At 40.3% G+C, this 16,122-nt stretch overlaps 1 protein-coding gene across 1 annotated transcript in view; it reads left to right on the top strand.

Moving 5' to 3' along the window:
- Positions 1–8,216: 8,216 nt before the first annotated feature.
- LOC141145936 (patched domain-containing protein 3-like) overlaps positions 8,217–16,122 on the top strand; it is a 29,617-nt gene continuing 21,711 nt past the window's right edge. Inside the window, exon 1 of the mRNA XM_073632731.1 lies at positions 8,217–8,963. Within this exon, the coding sequence (XP_073488832.1) occupies positions 8,217–8,963 (747 nt within the window). The remainder of the gene's footprint in view (positions 8,964–16,122) is intronic.

The following is a 16,122-nucleotide window of genomic DNA, read 5'->3' as shown; positions in this document are numbered from 1 at the left end:
TTTTCCTGGCAGTTGTGGCTTAAATTTTAGTTGGTTTATCCCTTTCCTGTTTTATAACTTTCAACTACCTTTCCCCGCAGATCCTTTGACAATTCTTTTGCTTTCCCCATGACTCCAGAATCCAGAAACGTCAGTGCAGCACTGGATGAAAGATGCAAGGGTCTGTCAGGAGACCAGAAACTCATTGACCTTTTATACACACACACTGTTTTTGCATGTTGGCATGTCCTGGTGCAAACCGAACCGGGGGGTGTTCGGCCCATCCCTAGTAGACATCTGATCAGAAAGCATACACACTGCAAGCTAGATTTATACTCTCTGCCTCTACCCAATTTAATTTGTCCATGCTACTTTTGTGTCTGCACAGGCTTGCAGACCTTCCTGCTGCTCCTGAGGATCCTTCAGTCCAAGGAGTACACACAACATTATCAATTTGTAGCCCTTCCACCCCCCCAGTGTTCACCAAGATATTAGCATCAGTTCCAGCTGTGGTGTATTACAAGGGCATTCAGATTTTGGGATACCTGGACAATCTCCTCTTGAGGGAACAGGCACAAAATCTAACCAATAATCTACTGCAGACAGCCCAGACCCTGAAAGGTTCAGCTGTATCCTGAATTTTCAGAAATCAGTTCTGGAACCAGCACATTGCTTGGAGTATCTGGGTCTCATTCTAGACACAGAATGAATACACTAAGATAAGGGGAGTTACTGATATAAGGGAGAACCATTATATTAGTGTCCTTTCCTACTCTACTGTATTCAACCCCCCCCTTACATCAGTGCCCCCCCTTCTTATATTGTGGCCTGGCGACACTGTCACTTGACGCCTCTCAGGTGCACCATGCAGGTCTCAGCCAGATGGTCCTCTTTGGGCTCCAATTTGGCAGCTCTGGTTTCATCCTATTCTCCTCTCCACAGTCCACACACATCTATCTCCTCCCATGATTCCCGCTCTTATCTCCCCCTTCCGGGCTCCCCATCCAGCTTAGCCGAGGCTGAGAGCATCTAAGCCTAGCTGGCTTCGGAATAGCGCACTGTCCATTAATTTACTGACGGTTGGCAACCCTGCCTCCATTAGCACTTCATTAATTTCATTGGGCAGAATAAATGAATATTCTAGCCAGTGGAATGAATGAACGCCCCAAGCACTTAACAGCCTAAGAGCACCTGAAGATGTTTGCAAAATGCAGATTTAGGCACATTTTTTATTGCTTCTTTTCTAGCAGGAGAAAAGGCATTCAGAAGATCTGGGCAAATGCCCAGTGTGTATGAAGCATAACTGTATCCAACTTAAAGCCAGATTTAAGTCATGTCTTTGCTCCTTTCTCACACTGAACATACACTTTAATTTCGAACCAGAAAAAAATGATTGCTCCAAGAAGTTACGTTTTTCAAAAAATCATTCATTACTATTTATAAAACGTTTCCTATTCCAGAGGATCTGCCATGAAGAAAAACTGCTGTGTAAGAAATCAATCTTTGGATTGCTTGAGTACTTACAACATTCAAAAGAAATTTTTTACAAAATAAAATGCATGATTTTAGTACTAACATATCAATCTGCAAAGAGAAAATCTATTCACATTGGTAAATTAAAGAACATACGTGTTAAAGATTCTGTGGAATCATTATCATATAGTTGTGCCATTAATATGTAACATATTCCTAGCAAATTATTTCTGTGGTAATTCACAGACGTTTAGCAATAAAACTTGTTAATGCACACACATTGACATTTAGCAATAAAACGTCTTCCTCTGATAGAGACAAGTAATAATTTTTTCAGCTCAGGACAATTTCAAGGATTGTATCTTCTGGGTGTAACCAATTTCTGCTTCATAAGAAAAGATACTCTTACCAACACAATTTGTCATCAGCTGATCAGTCACTTATCTATGTGGCCAAACAGAAACATGAAAAAACGAAATGACTTAAGTAATGCCTTTAACACATGATGAGAAAATTGGATGTAAAAAAGCATTAGGAGCGATCGTCCGATAATCTATTCATTATACTCACAGCTTTCAAGAGCCGATCACTTTTTGCTGTGCTTTTTATGTTTTTTTACCGCAATTTTGCCATGTTTTGCTGCGATTTGTGTTTTTTTTATGCCTTTTATTTGGAAAATTTGTTGTTGGGCAGCTCAAAAAATGCAAAACACAAACACAGCAAAATCTCAGTAAAAATGCACTGCATGCTTTTTTTTGCAGCTTCTCCATTGAAGTCTACTGAACAAAAAAAGCACCATTTTGCACTTAAAAAAGTCTCTGACCGTTTTAAAAAATGCAGAGGCACAAAAATGCATTGATGCGAACGTGTTCCATAGGAACCCATGTTACAAATAATGTCCTGCATTTCTGCAAAAAGCATGGTGTGAATGGAGCCTACAACAAGTTCTTACAGAGCGCTGTAGCTGCAGGCGATGAAGAGCAAATCATTCTCCAAATTCACAGCAGCAGCACTGAAGTGGTTCAAGTTTTTCTCTAAGGCAGCCCAGCTCACTTTTGCAGCCTTATAGTCTTCCAATCTCTAATATGAATACAGAGAGGAGAAGTGCCCTGCAGCTACAGAGTAGATATGGCGCCGTTCAATACCCGTGTTGAAAAACTCCCAACTAAATATATAAATTAGTGAATATATAATTATTGGTGCAATTGACCAAAAGAAATGCACATATAATATGTTATCAAACTGTTGTAAACAAAGTGGTTTCCTGTGCTGGTATACTAAAATCAATAAATTCCCACTAAAAAAAAAGAAGAGAAAAAAAAAAAGAAAAACGGAATGGCGGGACTTTAAATGAAACATGCAATCCAGGAGATAACAACTTAAAACCATGAATGTGGCAAGTAACCAATATAGCAGAGCCAAAACACATTGCATGGAAGCATAACATAACAACAATTAGCATTGAAAGATTTATTGATATATAAATTATATCCAAAGTAAAAATAATATTGACATGGTTCATAATAATAGTAAAAACCCTAATTCATAACGAGACAGGTCTTGAATTGTACATAAGGTATAGCAAACATATAGTTAATGACATGGTTAGTTCATTTTGTACATACTGTGAACAGCAACTCCATAGAAGACAAGTCTCTAAAATAATTCATTATAAGCTGGGTAGGCAAGTAAAATTCAATTGATATGTAGAATAAATCAACAATGCAATTTTCAATATATGGGGGCAAGCAATAGCTCACACTTCCATTATAGAACAACATGATTGACTCATATTGATACAAATTGTAGATAGCCAGATTCACTGAAGTGTATCTCCATAATGAGTAATTATAACTAGAATGTGTTGGTACAGGCCAACTGGTATAATTACGGTAATAGAATGGTACTAATGTAGTGTAGACACGGGGGGCATCTATTGGCTCAACGTGTTTCGTGTCAGCTGCCACTCTTCAGGAGCAGGTATGCAGTGGGTGTCTATAGATATCAAAAAATCATGTATATTAAAATAGTTTATATGATGGATCTGTATAGAAGGGGAGGAAGGACGAGAGAAAAGGGGGGGTATAGCCCGATTCTCAAAACTACTTACGTGTAATCCTATGAGTTTGGGCGTGGGCATGGAGGGCTGGGGGCCGACCGAAAGGACATCAGCCCCCGGAAGCTGAGGTGGACTGGCCCAGTACACAACGGTGGAAATCCACTAAAGCCCCTTTCACACTGGAGCGGTGGGGGCGTCGGCGGTAAAACAGCGCTATTTTTAGCGCTGTTTTACCGTCGTTTTTGCGGTGGTATTCCACCGCTAGCGGTGTGGTTTTAACCCCTGCTGGCGGCCGAAAAAGGGTTAAAACCACTTGCATAGTGCGGCTATAGCCGCGGTATTGCCGCGGTATAGCCGCGCTGCCCCATTGATTTCAATGGGCAGGAGCGGTGAAGGAGCGGTGAATACACCGCTCCTTCACCGCTCCAAAGATGCGGCTTGCAGGAGTTTTTTACTTCTCCTGCCAGCGCACCGCATCAGTGTGAAAGCCCTCGGCTTTCACACTGAACAAACAGCAGCGGCTGTTTTGGGTCGGTTTGCAGGCGGTATTTTTAGCGCAATAACGCCTGCAAACCGCCCCAGTGTGAAAGGGGTCTAAGAGCACGGAAAGAGCATGCATGCTAATCACTTTTATAAAACGGACTATATTGTTTTTCACCAGCACAGAAGCACCTTATTATTTTTGTACACCAAAAGAACCATGTATCGGCAATATTTTAATATTTATTTGTAGTTTTACTTTCATATTTAGATTTGTAATTTAATCCACAAAGGTTTGTACAAAAGCACTTTAAATCACAATGGAACCATGTAATGTTTTATAGTAACTTTTAGTGGGAATTTATTGATTTTAGTATACCAGCACAGGAAACCACTTTGTTTACAACAGTTTGATGACATATTATATGTGCAATTCTTTTGGTCAATTGCACCAATACTTATATATTCACTAATTCATATATTTAGTTGGGAGTTTTTCAACACGGGTATTGAACGGCGCCATATCTACTTTATTTTTTTAAGTCATTGCTCCACCTGGTGGTGGTGACAGGTAGGCAGCAGTTCTCTCTTTTTTGTTTTCCTTTTTTCTTTTCTTTTTTAGTTATTTATTCACCTCCTTTGCGCGGAATCATTTCACATCCTGCAGCTAGAGAGGTCAGCGAAAGTTTGTTTTAGCCACTTCCCATCCGGCCTATTGTAATATAATGGACGAGTGGGAGCTCCCTAGATCTGGGAGAACAGCATATGATGTCTGCACAGTCACGTGCTATGTGTGTGCCCTAGCGGCTGTGTTGCAGCGCTATCTGTCACCCGTCCTGTGGACACAGTGGATGACAGATCGGTATACCGGGCCGGTCCCGGTACTATGTGACTTCAGCGACCAATCACAGCGCTCACATCACATTTGTACACAATGAATGGCTTTCATTCATAGCCATTCAATGTGTACTTTTGTGATGATCTCTGTGATTGGTCACAGTGATCACATGGTACAGATAGGGCCTATCAGAGCTCTCACTAAAAGCATCACTGTTATAAGCAATCATAAGCTGGCTGCACACTATATAATTTGTATGCAATTTTCTTGCACAACGTTCCTTTAGATTTACCAAAACCATATAACATGAGGTCAAACCTAAACACTTTCAAATTGTATGCAATCAGGCAGGTCCTTGCACTACAAAGTTGAAGGTAAATCTAAACAAAAATTGGATAATGTGTATCCAGCTATAGTTTAAAAAAAATCCTGATCACCTTCCCAGAGTAGTACAGTGTCACTATGGTAACACTGCACTGCTCTGGTCACAGTATGTAAAAACAAATTGTAAAAAAAAAAGAAAACAATATATAAAAAAAGAAAAAACAATGTTTAAAAAATGTAATACATTTTTTTTTACATACTATCACCAGTCAGTATTCCTGTTCACCGCCACACCAGTCATATGATGATGCTGTACTGAACTGGTGACAGCATGTAAAAAATACATCTATATTTTATTTTTATTTTATTTTATTTTCTTAATGTTCCAAAAAATTGTGACAAAAAAATTGCAACTTGAAAAAACTCACCATGCCTCTTCCTAAATACGGTGGACTGTCTACTTTCCAAAAAGGGGCCATTTTGGGTTTATTTGTACTGTCCTGGCATTTTAGGGCCATCAGTACATCAGGATTGATCAATTTTCAAATACATATACCATGCTTTGTAGACTAAAATACAGATTAAATAATTGTTTTGACCCTGATTGAAACCTAATTTGGATTATTTTAACAAAGAAATGTAGCAGAATACATTTTGACCTACATTTTTGAAGAAAGATTATTTATTTGTAAAATTTTATAGCAGAAAAAAAGACGTGTTTTTTTTCAGTATTTTTTGTTTATATTCCAAAAAAATGAAAACCCCAGTGGTGATTAAATACTACCAAAAGAACATTCTATGATAAAAAAAATTCATATGGGTACAGTGTTGCATGGCCGAGTAATTGGCATTCAAAGTGTGACGGCTCTGAAAGATGAAAATTGGCTTGGGCAGGAGGGAGGTGAAGGTGTCCGGTATTGAAACGGTTAAAGTTCATTTACTGCTTCCTTCAAAAAATAATATAATACTTGCCTGTAATCCTGAGACAAAGCACTTGAAAAAATTGTGTGGCAGGATTTTTGAGGCATTATTCGCACAGATTAAATTGAACTAAAAATATCAATAACTTTATTATAAAGAATTCATAAGGTGTAAAATCAATAAAAGCATGGATTTAAAGCTACCTCCACTTGCCATAGGTATTCGAACACAACAAACCATCTTTGGAACAAATGGTCATTCTGACTTTTGCAGGTTAATTTATACAACTTGTCACAAAATAAATCTATGGTCTAGCTTGACGCATTGCTTGGATTGTAATCCACTTCTTCAGGAGAACAGCATTGGATGGTAATTAAAAACGACACTACAAATAAACCCAAAAAAAAGTCCACGCATTGACCACAAGTACCTGAATACCACTAGGGAAGACATTATGTCAGGCTCAGAGAATCCTCTAAGGCATCTTCTTATTATCTTCTATGATAGTGGAAAATACTAAAAAGGAAAATTCAGACTAGAGCTATAGATCAATTCTGTATATCTCTGCCATGTATCTTGGACATCGTATTAAAACATGTTCCCTTACTTTGCCTTACTGAGGCAAAGCACTTGTTATCATCCTAGAAAAATCCCATACATAGTCAAATCCCCACCCAAACAGATCGAACTAAGCTTGAATCTTTTTACATTGGAAAAATCCAAATTACTCTTTTATCAACTCAGCTCTATACAACAAGGAGATCTCAAAGTTTTGCACATTCAGAATGATCTATTATTCAGCCATAGCAGAGGGCAATGACAGCCACTGTAGATAGTTTGTTTTTATTTTGTTATTTCAGGCACTGCCATGGGTGGGAATATGTACCAATGTAGAAAACAGTTTTTAAAAAATGTCATTCAGTGGGGAGCAGCACTTTAAAAAAGGCTTAAAGGGCTATATTTTAAATCATTTAAAATGCATAATTCCTCGAGGGATGCCCTAAACCTGCCTGTGTCAATGCTGCACGTGTACAATGTACTAAAGCAAAAGTCACATTTACAAATTTTTAAAAATGGCAGTTAAATTACCAGTACAGTGCGCGTGCTTAGGCTCCTCCCAACGAGTTTTGGCACCCAGATGATGTCCTAGGTGACAAAACGTGTTGGGCGAAGCCTGCACACGCCACACTGCCATGCCATTTTAGACTTGGAATCTCTGCTGTACAGCTTGGAAATTATGTTTTATGCGCATATTCATTTTTATCATGCGGATTTACACTATGTGGTTTCCTTCGCTTTGATTCCATGTGGATGTTAGTAATATATGGTCCTTACTAATTTTATACACCTTGGAGAGCAAGTCAGTCTGATATACTAGAACCAAGCGGTGTAAATTGGATTGTCTCCTAAGTGTTTACAACAGGCGAACTGGACTCTGTAGTGGAGTCATTTCAAACTGGTAAGCTTGCATTTTGTATACTGGTGATGGTTCACATGGTGATTACAGCAATGGATTAGCATGACTGTCGCTTAACATCATCCGTGACGTTTGCCGCCAAGGCACACACTTTGGACTTTAAATTATCCCAAAAATAACTTTTCTTCATTTTTGTATTAGTATTTAATATCACTGTTTTAGCACAGCAGCATACATGTTATATATCGCTACAAAGTTTTGTCTTGCTATTTAGTTGCCAGCAGCTGTTTATGTTGATATTTTTAACACCAGCGCGATTTCTATTTTTTGTTTTCTGATTGCCTTATTCGCCACCTGTGGACTACGGGGTCAAGGCCCTCAATACCCACAACTAACACCCCGCCAGCTGTGCAAATGGTGCCAGGTATCTCTTTTGGTATGTTATAATTTGATTCCCTATTTAGCAACACTATAAAAATGACATTTGAATACAATATCTCTCAAGTACAAAGGTTAAATATGATCTGTTTGCAGTTACCATGTCATTATACGCTCAATAAACATCCTACAAAGCAGAACTGTTTTACATTTATGCGTTGGGAATCACATTAGCAATAGCATAGGATGACACTTTTGACAAATCTCATTGTCCTATTATAAATGAAACTGGTCTCCAATTGTTCTGCTCATCGATATTGTAAGAGAAGCTGACTGCAGAGTGAAGAATGGCTGGTTGTCGGACAGACTGTATACAGAGACCTCTCGCTCTTGTATTCTACAAGCTGGGGAAAGTGGTGAGCAGGTACCCCTGGTGGTTTCTCTTTATTCCCATGGTCATATCTGCAGGTCTGGGAGCCGGCTTTTACTTTTTACCCCAAAGGCAGGCTAATGACATAGAAAATGAGTTCACCCCAATAGGAGGTCCAGCTAAATCTGAGAGAGAATTTGTGAGGACACATTTCCCAACCAACGACTCCGGGCATTTCTCTGCACAGAGACTCTATACAGAAGGTTCATTTGTTTCTCTCATTGCTGTCAGCATGTCTGATAATATTATCAATGTTGATTCATTTAGAGAGCTGATGAACCTGGATGAGATGGTGCAGAATATGAGCATTACTGTGACTCAGCCTGATGGTGATGTGATTCTAAATTTCCAACGTCTATGCGCAGAGGTACAGGAGAGGAAATGTATGGCAGTTAATCCACTTCTATCTTCAGTACAAAGTAATTTGAGTTTGATAGAGACACTAAGTATTAGCTACCCCATGTTTCAGGGTAAAGCATTCCTAGGAACATCCCTGGGTGGAGTGACACTCAGTCCTAACAACACCGTGGAGAAAGCTAAAGCAGTTCGGTTGGTGTATTACCTGAGAGAGGAGAATGAACACGACAGAGAGAACAGCCTGCTATGGATTGAGCACTTTATCAAATCAGTCAATATTGATTCTCTACAACTTAAAAATGTACAGGTAAGACTTTCTTTTACTATACAAACATATGAGATTGTTGCCTTTTCTTCTTCTAATCTATTTATCGCATTTGATGGAAATTGTTTTTATTTTTCTAACCAGTTGCTAAGTCGACTTTTAAAGTAGTACTCTGTAATAGACATGTGCAATTTGTTTCTGTCCGAATACAAATTCGGACAAATTTGTGGTTATTCGGAGACTCGTATGTATCCGACTCTCCGAAATAGTAAAGAATTTCAACAAAAATTCATTTTTAGTTATTTGTTTTCTAACTAATTCCAAATTTTCGGAAAGATTCAATTTCGGATCGGTGGAAAAATGATCGACCAATTCGAATTCTTTGTAAAGAATAGCTGGTTGTTAAGAAGTGGGGCGGAAAACCAGGCCGCCGTGTCCTTCACAACCGATGACTCATGAGCTGTCAGCGGGCTTCCTCACTGACAGCTGAAATGTAAATAAAACAATTCCGGCAATAGGAAATTCTGAAAAAAACAGCTAGGGGTCCCCCCCAATCCACACCAGGCCCTTCATGTCTGGTATGGATTCTAAGCTGCATTCTCGGATAAGGTTCTGGTATGGATTTTAGAAGAGACCCCATGCTATTTTTTAGAAAAAAATTTGCAGCCCAGTAGGCCAGAAAAGAGGGGGGATGAGCAAGCACCCCCCTCCTGAAGCTTACCAGGCCACATGCCCTCAACATGGGGGGGGTGCTTTGGGACAGGGAGGCCCCTCTACCCCAAAGCACCTTGTCCCCATGTTGACGTCATTTAGCTATTTAAGAAATGTCAGATGGAAGAGCAGGCATTCAGTGGGGAGCTTTCAACAAAGCTGGAGGTTTTTTTTTTTTCCAGGTGTGGCAGGCGGCGAGAGATGGATCTACATCAGGGGACATTACATGTATAGTACACAAAAAGTGCAGCAGAATATGACTCCTTGGACTTTTAGGATGCTGAAAAGAGATTAAAAAGATCAGAAACACTGCAATGAAAAATATGGTGAAAGAAGTGTAGCCAAGTCCCGGGCCTCTCAAGGCCTAATTGTGACCTCCAGAGTTAGGGACAGCTGACATCCCTCTGTGTAGAGTGGGTTACGAGGCATGGTGGGTGCAATGTAAGGTAGATTAATGGGAGCCAGACACTTCTTGAATGCAAAGAGATTTATTTTGTCTTGAACAGAACTGTGGGAGAGAGGCAGCAAATGGGTATAGGGGACTTTTAAGGTACATTTTATATGAAAAGTAAATATACTAGAATCTAAAAATTTAAATTGTTTATTCCAAAAAATTCATAAAAAGTAGAGAATACAGTATAGAACACAGTCATAGGTACATACACATTTGCCTATTGATGACAGCGAAACAAACTGTAGTCACATACAAATAAATAAATATTACGTCCACAAGCTTTCACAGCTTTAGGTGTATGGAAAGAAAAAGAAAAAATATTGAATTAATAAGTGACATTTTTATTTTGCGTATTGTAAATCAGCACACACATGGCTATGAAAGAAAAAAAAAACCCACAAGAACCCCCCAACCCGCCCAACCCCCCCAAGGAAGAAGAAAATCTCCCATACCTTAAAGGGCATAAGAGTGTGCTCAAATGGTGTTTCTCCCAAGCAGATTGGCATTGCTTGACCCCACCTTGGTCCCAGGGTAACCAGATCTCCCATAGGGAGGGATGTTGTTTATTCGAAATCACATAATAATGCTGTAACACGCAACGTGTATTCAATATTTATAAGTATTGAGGGAGGGGAGGACAAATTCAGAACAGGCCCCAAACATACATGAATTTTACTCATCTCCAAAAAAGAAAAACTTCACAAAAAGTATTTACTGGGACCGCATATGGGCGAAGCAAAGGAATTTTCCTTAGTTTAATATTGGCATAAGTGCAGGTTGCTCTTATTTCAAAGATGTTCAGTAATGATGGAAACCTCTATTTTTGAAAGCCCCCACACACCTGGCGGTCATCAAAAACCACAAGGTAGTGGAGGCACATAGGGCAGAGAGATAATCAGCAAACGCAGCCAGTAACCAAAGGACGCAGACTCAAGGTCAAGCCTATCAATAAAATAACAAAGAACAAAATAAGTATTAAAATAAAAACTGCAAGCTAGTATCCAAGTTTCAGTAAACATTGAAGGGGATTGGTATACCACTAACTAAGAAGCTCTTACCTGTTAAACCAACGCCCATATCACCTGAGCTCCCAAAGACTCCCAGCACAGCAAACGCCACGACGGGTTTAAATATCCCCCCCGTTGGCACCAAAACACGGCATGTGACGTCACGACGTGATGACGCAATGCGGACGCTACAAGGAGAGTGCGCGAGACACGGAATACCCAGATGTCGTAAGTGTGTAACCGTCGACGCACGCCACAGGTCCCCACCGCAAACATGCAGTGCAGACACCGCCCGGAGATGGAGATTCCATCTGCGGGTAGGCGTGTCTGTAGGCTGTGCTGATGGTAAAACCTCGGGATGCCGTGTCACATATACACCCTCAAGGCGGGCATGCAGCAGAATATGGAAACCCCAATGAATAGGAGGTGCCAATCCCGCTGCACACCCTTGGGCGTCCGTTCGGGGATCTATGGCAGAAAGGGAAACCGAAGTGTAGTTAGCGCGGCACATCTAAATGAGAGAGAGAAAGAAAAAAAAAATTGGTTAAAAAATTACAGTGAATACATAGGTGCAACCACAATCACATATGTGCAGTATATCTTTTTGGAAAAGATTTTTCTCAATCAATTAGATCAATATCTATAAACAAACATCAAATATTGTACACAAAATATGTTACATTTTGAATAATAATAAAACCTCATTGTAAGAGGAAAAAGAACTGGCAGACGCCGTGTCAAAGAGAACATCCCCGACATCAGTCCAGCACATACATATCGGGCTCTCCAATAATCCAGAGTGGTGCAAGGAGGAAAAAAACAAGAAAGTGTGGTGGCGAAGACAGAAGGGGGGGGGGGAATGAAAAGGGGCAGGAATGCAAGCCCATTACAAGAATAGTTTATAGCTTATTCCCTCATTTAGCCCCGGATGCCGGGTTGCTTGTAATGAATAAATCCATCTTGTCTCCAACTGCAATAACTTTTTATCCATGTCACCCCCACGTCCCTGTTGGGGTAAATGCTCCAAACTGAAAAAAACAATAGATTTGAGATTGAAATAATGGTATAGTCCTACATGGCGGCTAATAGGTGTTTCCATCCTATGTTTTGAGATTAAAGAGACATGATCTCTTATTCTACAATATAAGGGGCGTTTCGTTTTGCCTATATAGAAGGCTCCACAGGAGCACATCATTAAACAGACTGAGCCCACTGATTGGCAGTTGGTCCTATGTTTAGGGGTTCATGATTTATTATCCGGAAGTACAACACTTCTTCCCTCAAGAATGAAGGGACAAAAGTTGCACCTACCACAGCGGTAAGTGCCAGGTATTTGGGGTCTGGCTGTATCTGTGCCTTGATAGTGGCTAGCCACCAAAATGTCCCATAACGACCGAGACCTTTTGTACGTGATTTCCGGGTAAGGCTTAACAAATTTTGAAATTCTTTGATATATAAATATCTATAATAAATTTTGGTATTTGCTGACAGCTGATCAAAGAATTTAAAAATTTGTTAAGCCTTACCCGGAAATCACGTACAAAAGGTCTCGGTATCCCGCGGTCTTACCATCAGCACAGCCTACAGACACTCCTACCTGCAGATGGAATCTGCACTGCATGTTTGCAGTGGGGACCTGTGGCGTGCGTCGGCGGTTACACACTTCTGACATCCAGGTATTCCGTGTTTCGCGCGCTCTCCTTGTAGCGTCCGCGTTGCGTCATCATGGCGTGACGTCACACTCCGTGTTTTGGTGCCAACGGGGGGGATATTTAAGCCCGTCATGACGTTTGCTGTGCTGGGAGTCTTTGGGAGCTCAGGTGATATGGACCTTGGTCTCACAGGTAAGAGCTTCTTAGTTAGTGGTATACCAATCCCCTTCAATGTTTACTGAATCTTGGGTACTAGCTTGCAGTTTCTATTTTAATACTTATTTTGTTCTTTGTTATTTTATTGATAGGCTTGACCTTGAGTCTGCGTCCTTTGGTCACTGACTGTGTTTGTTGATTATCTTTCTGCCCTATGTGCCTCCACTACCTTGTGGTTTTTGATGACTGCCGGGTGTGTGGGGGGCTTTCACAAATAGGGGTTACCATCATTACTGAAAATCTTTGAAATAAGAGCAACCTGCACTTATGCCAATATTAAACTAAGGAAAATTCCTTTGCTTCGCCCATAAGAGCTCCCAGTAAATACTTTTTGTGAAGTTTTTCTTTTTTGGAGGTAAGTACAATTCATGTATGTTTGGGGCCTGTTCTGAATTTGTCCTCCCCTCCCTCAAACCCTATAAATATTGAATACACGTTGCGTGTTACAGGCATTATTATGTGATTTCGAACTAGCAACATCCCTCGCTACGGGAGATCTGGTTACCCTGGGACCAAGGTGGGGTCAAGCAATGCCAATCTGCCTGGGAGAAACACCATTTGAGCACACTCTTATGCCCCTTAAGATATGGGAGATTTTCTTCTTCCTTGGGGGGGTTGGGGTGGGTTCTTGTGGGTTTTTTTTTTTTTTTCTTTCATAGCCATGTGTGTGCTGATTTACAATACGCAAAATAAAAATGTCACTTATTAATTCTATATTTTTTCTTTTTCTTTCCATACACATAAAGCTGTGAAATATGTATGTTTTTATGGTTACCAAATAAAGTGTCACGTCCCTTTCCTGATGAAGCCACATCGGCGAAACATGTCGAAAGTTGTGGATGTAATATTTATTTATTTGTATGTGACTACAGTTTGTTTCGCTGTCATCAATAGTCAAATGTGTATGTACCTATGACTGTGTTCTATACTGTATTCTCTACTTTTTATGAATTTTTTGGAATAAACAATTTACATTTTTAGATTCTAGTATATTAACTTTTCATAAAAATGTACCTTAAAAGTCCCCTATCCCCATTTGCTGTCTTTTATAAATTTTAGGGATGTTGGTACCATATCATGTTAAGGTTCTTGGAGCTGCCCATCTTTTTGATAATGTGGTAGAGAGGGTTGGGCCAGGACACCCTTCAGTAGTTGCAATTTTAATTAGCAAACTCTGAGACTTCTATAGGTAGGCAGTCATGCAGGGAAAGGCACCCAGCTGAACACCACGTCTGCATGTGTAGACACACTGTCTCCTATGGCAACAATCTTGAACAGTTTCTAACAAAGGTTGTAATGAACTCTTTCACTTCCTCCATAGTCTCCTTTTTAGATCCTCGCTCAACCCGCTGATCCACTGCCACTGGATCTCCTGAGCACTTCCAATCTTCTCAATGAGTATCTTCCTCAAGCGTCACCCCCGCATCCCTGCTGGGTCCCTAGCTTGGCACTCACAGACACTCTTCAAGCTTCACCCCACTGGCCTGCTCGGTTCCTGGCTTGGCACACAGTAATGCTCTGCAAGCTTCACCTCCACTGGCTGGGCCCCTGGCTTGACATCTGCTACTAATTCTTCACTATCCCAGGGTACCTGTCAAAAACAGGTACCCGCTCCCCCCCAAAAGGTGCTAAATGTGGCACCAGAGGGGGGAGGAGACAGATAAGTGGAAGTTCCTCTTTTAGGTGAAACTCCACTTTAAGGTAAATGAAAAGACAGCAAATTATCTCATATGTAAGGGTAAGGTAGCAGATATCAATTTTATAGCACTACACATCTCTAAACCATTGCTGTAGGCTTAAAAAAAATGACATATCGGGGGGCAGGAGGCGGAGCCTAGCGGAGCAGACATGCATTGTTAGAGCTCCACACCGCTGAGGAGAGAAGAGAAGGACAAAGCGGAGCCTGCAGGCTCAAAAGGTATCCGTTTGAACCTTTTTGCCCCAGGGAATAAACTGTGAAAGTTTGGGCAGGAAATATGGTACTGGGAGGAAACCGTGGCAGAAATAAAAATCACCTCACAAAGAGCTCACAGGCACTCACTGCAGCTGAAGCAGCTCCAGTCACCTCACAAGATACAGCATCAGGGCGCTCTCACAGACAGAAAATGTCACAGCAAGACTCTCCATTTGAGTCAGATACAGAACAAATCCTCTCACAAACTTCTCCACAAGCCTCCTCAGTATCCCCAGTAATATTATTACAATTTGAAAAGATGCTTCATAAGGCTTTAAAACAAACCTCAGACCAAATAACAAACAGCCTAACCAAAGAAATAAGAGAGCTGGGAAACCGCACCGCAGCCTTAGAAATAAAAATGGATGAAATTGAAATTACAACCCAAGAAAATATAACAGAATTGGAACAATTAAAAAAAGAGAATTTAATACTTCAAACTAAGCTCGAAGATTACGAAAATAGAGCCAGACGTTCAAACTTGCGCATAAGGGGAATACCTGAAACTGTGACAGACCTGCAATCTACTATTACTGCTCTATTACAAGAACTAAAGCCAGATATCCCTATTGAACGTTTAGAACTGGACAGAGTACACAGAGCCCTCACAGCCAAAAAGAAAGATGGACCCCCACGTGCTATAATCACAAAATTTCATTATTACAGAACGAAAGAACAAATACTAATTGCTGCAAGAGAAAAAAAGGAACTTAATTTTCAAGGACACAATTATCAAATTTTTGCTGACCTATCCCAACTTACTATTACTAAAAGACGATCCATGAAACCCCAACTAATGAAACTGCAACGCCACAACATTATGTATCAATGGGGCTTCCCCTTTTCAGTCAGATTTAACTACCAAGGTACAATTTACAGAAGCAGATCAGCAGATGAACTACAACAAACCCTTTTAAAATTAAATCTGACAGAACCCACAAGCAGCAACACTCCCACACGCAGAAGAATGGCATCATCTTCAACTTCAGGCAGCACCCAGCAAATTCCAGAACAAAATGGGAATCATCATTCTCACAAAAGAGGCCGTTATGCCACATCATCCATGGACCAAGAAGATTCAATGGACTGACATCCTAATTCCTGATATCTCTTCATTTATTATACTAAGAGATGGTTCTCTATAAAAAACCTATATTTATAACTGAATGTAACTGCATTCTGATAGTCACACACTGTGTGGGATCGT

The sequence above is a fragment of the Aquarana catesbeiana genome, linkage group LG05, assembly GCF_042186555.1.
Source record: "Aquarana catesbeiana isolate 2022-GZ linkage group LG05, ASM4218655v1, whole genome shotgun sequence".
In the NCBI taxonomy this organism is placed as follows: Eukaryota; Metazoa; Chordata; class Amphibia; order Anura; family Ranidae; genus Aquarana; species Aquarana catesbeiana.
Note: the sequence above shows the minus strand (reverse complement) of the source record. Positions and strands in the feature narration are given on the sequence as shown.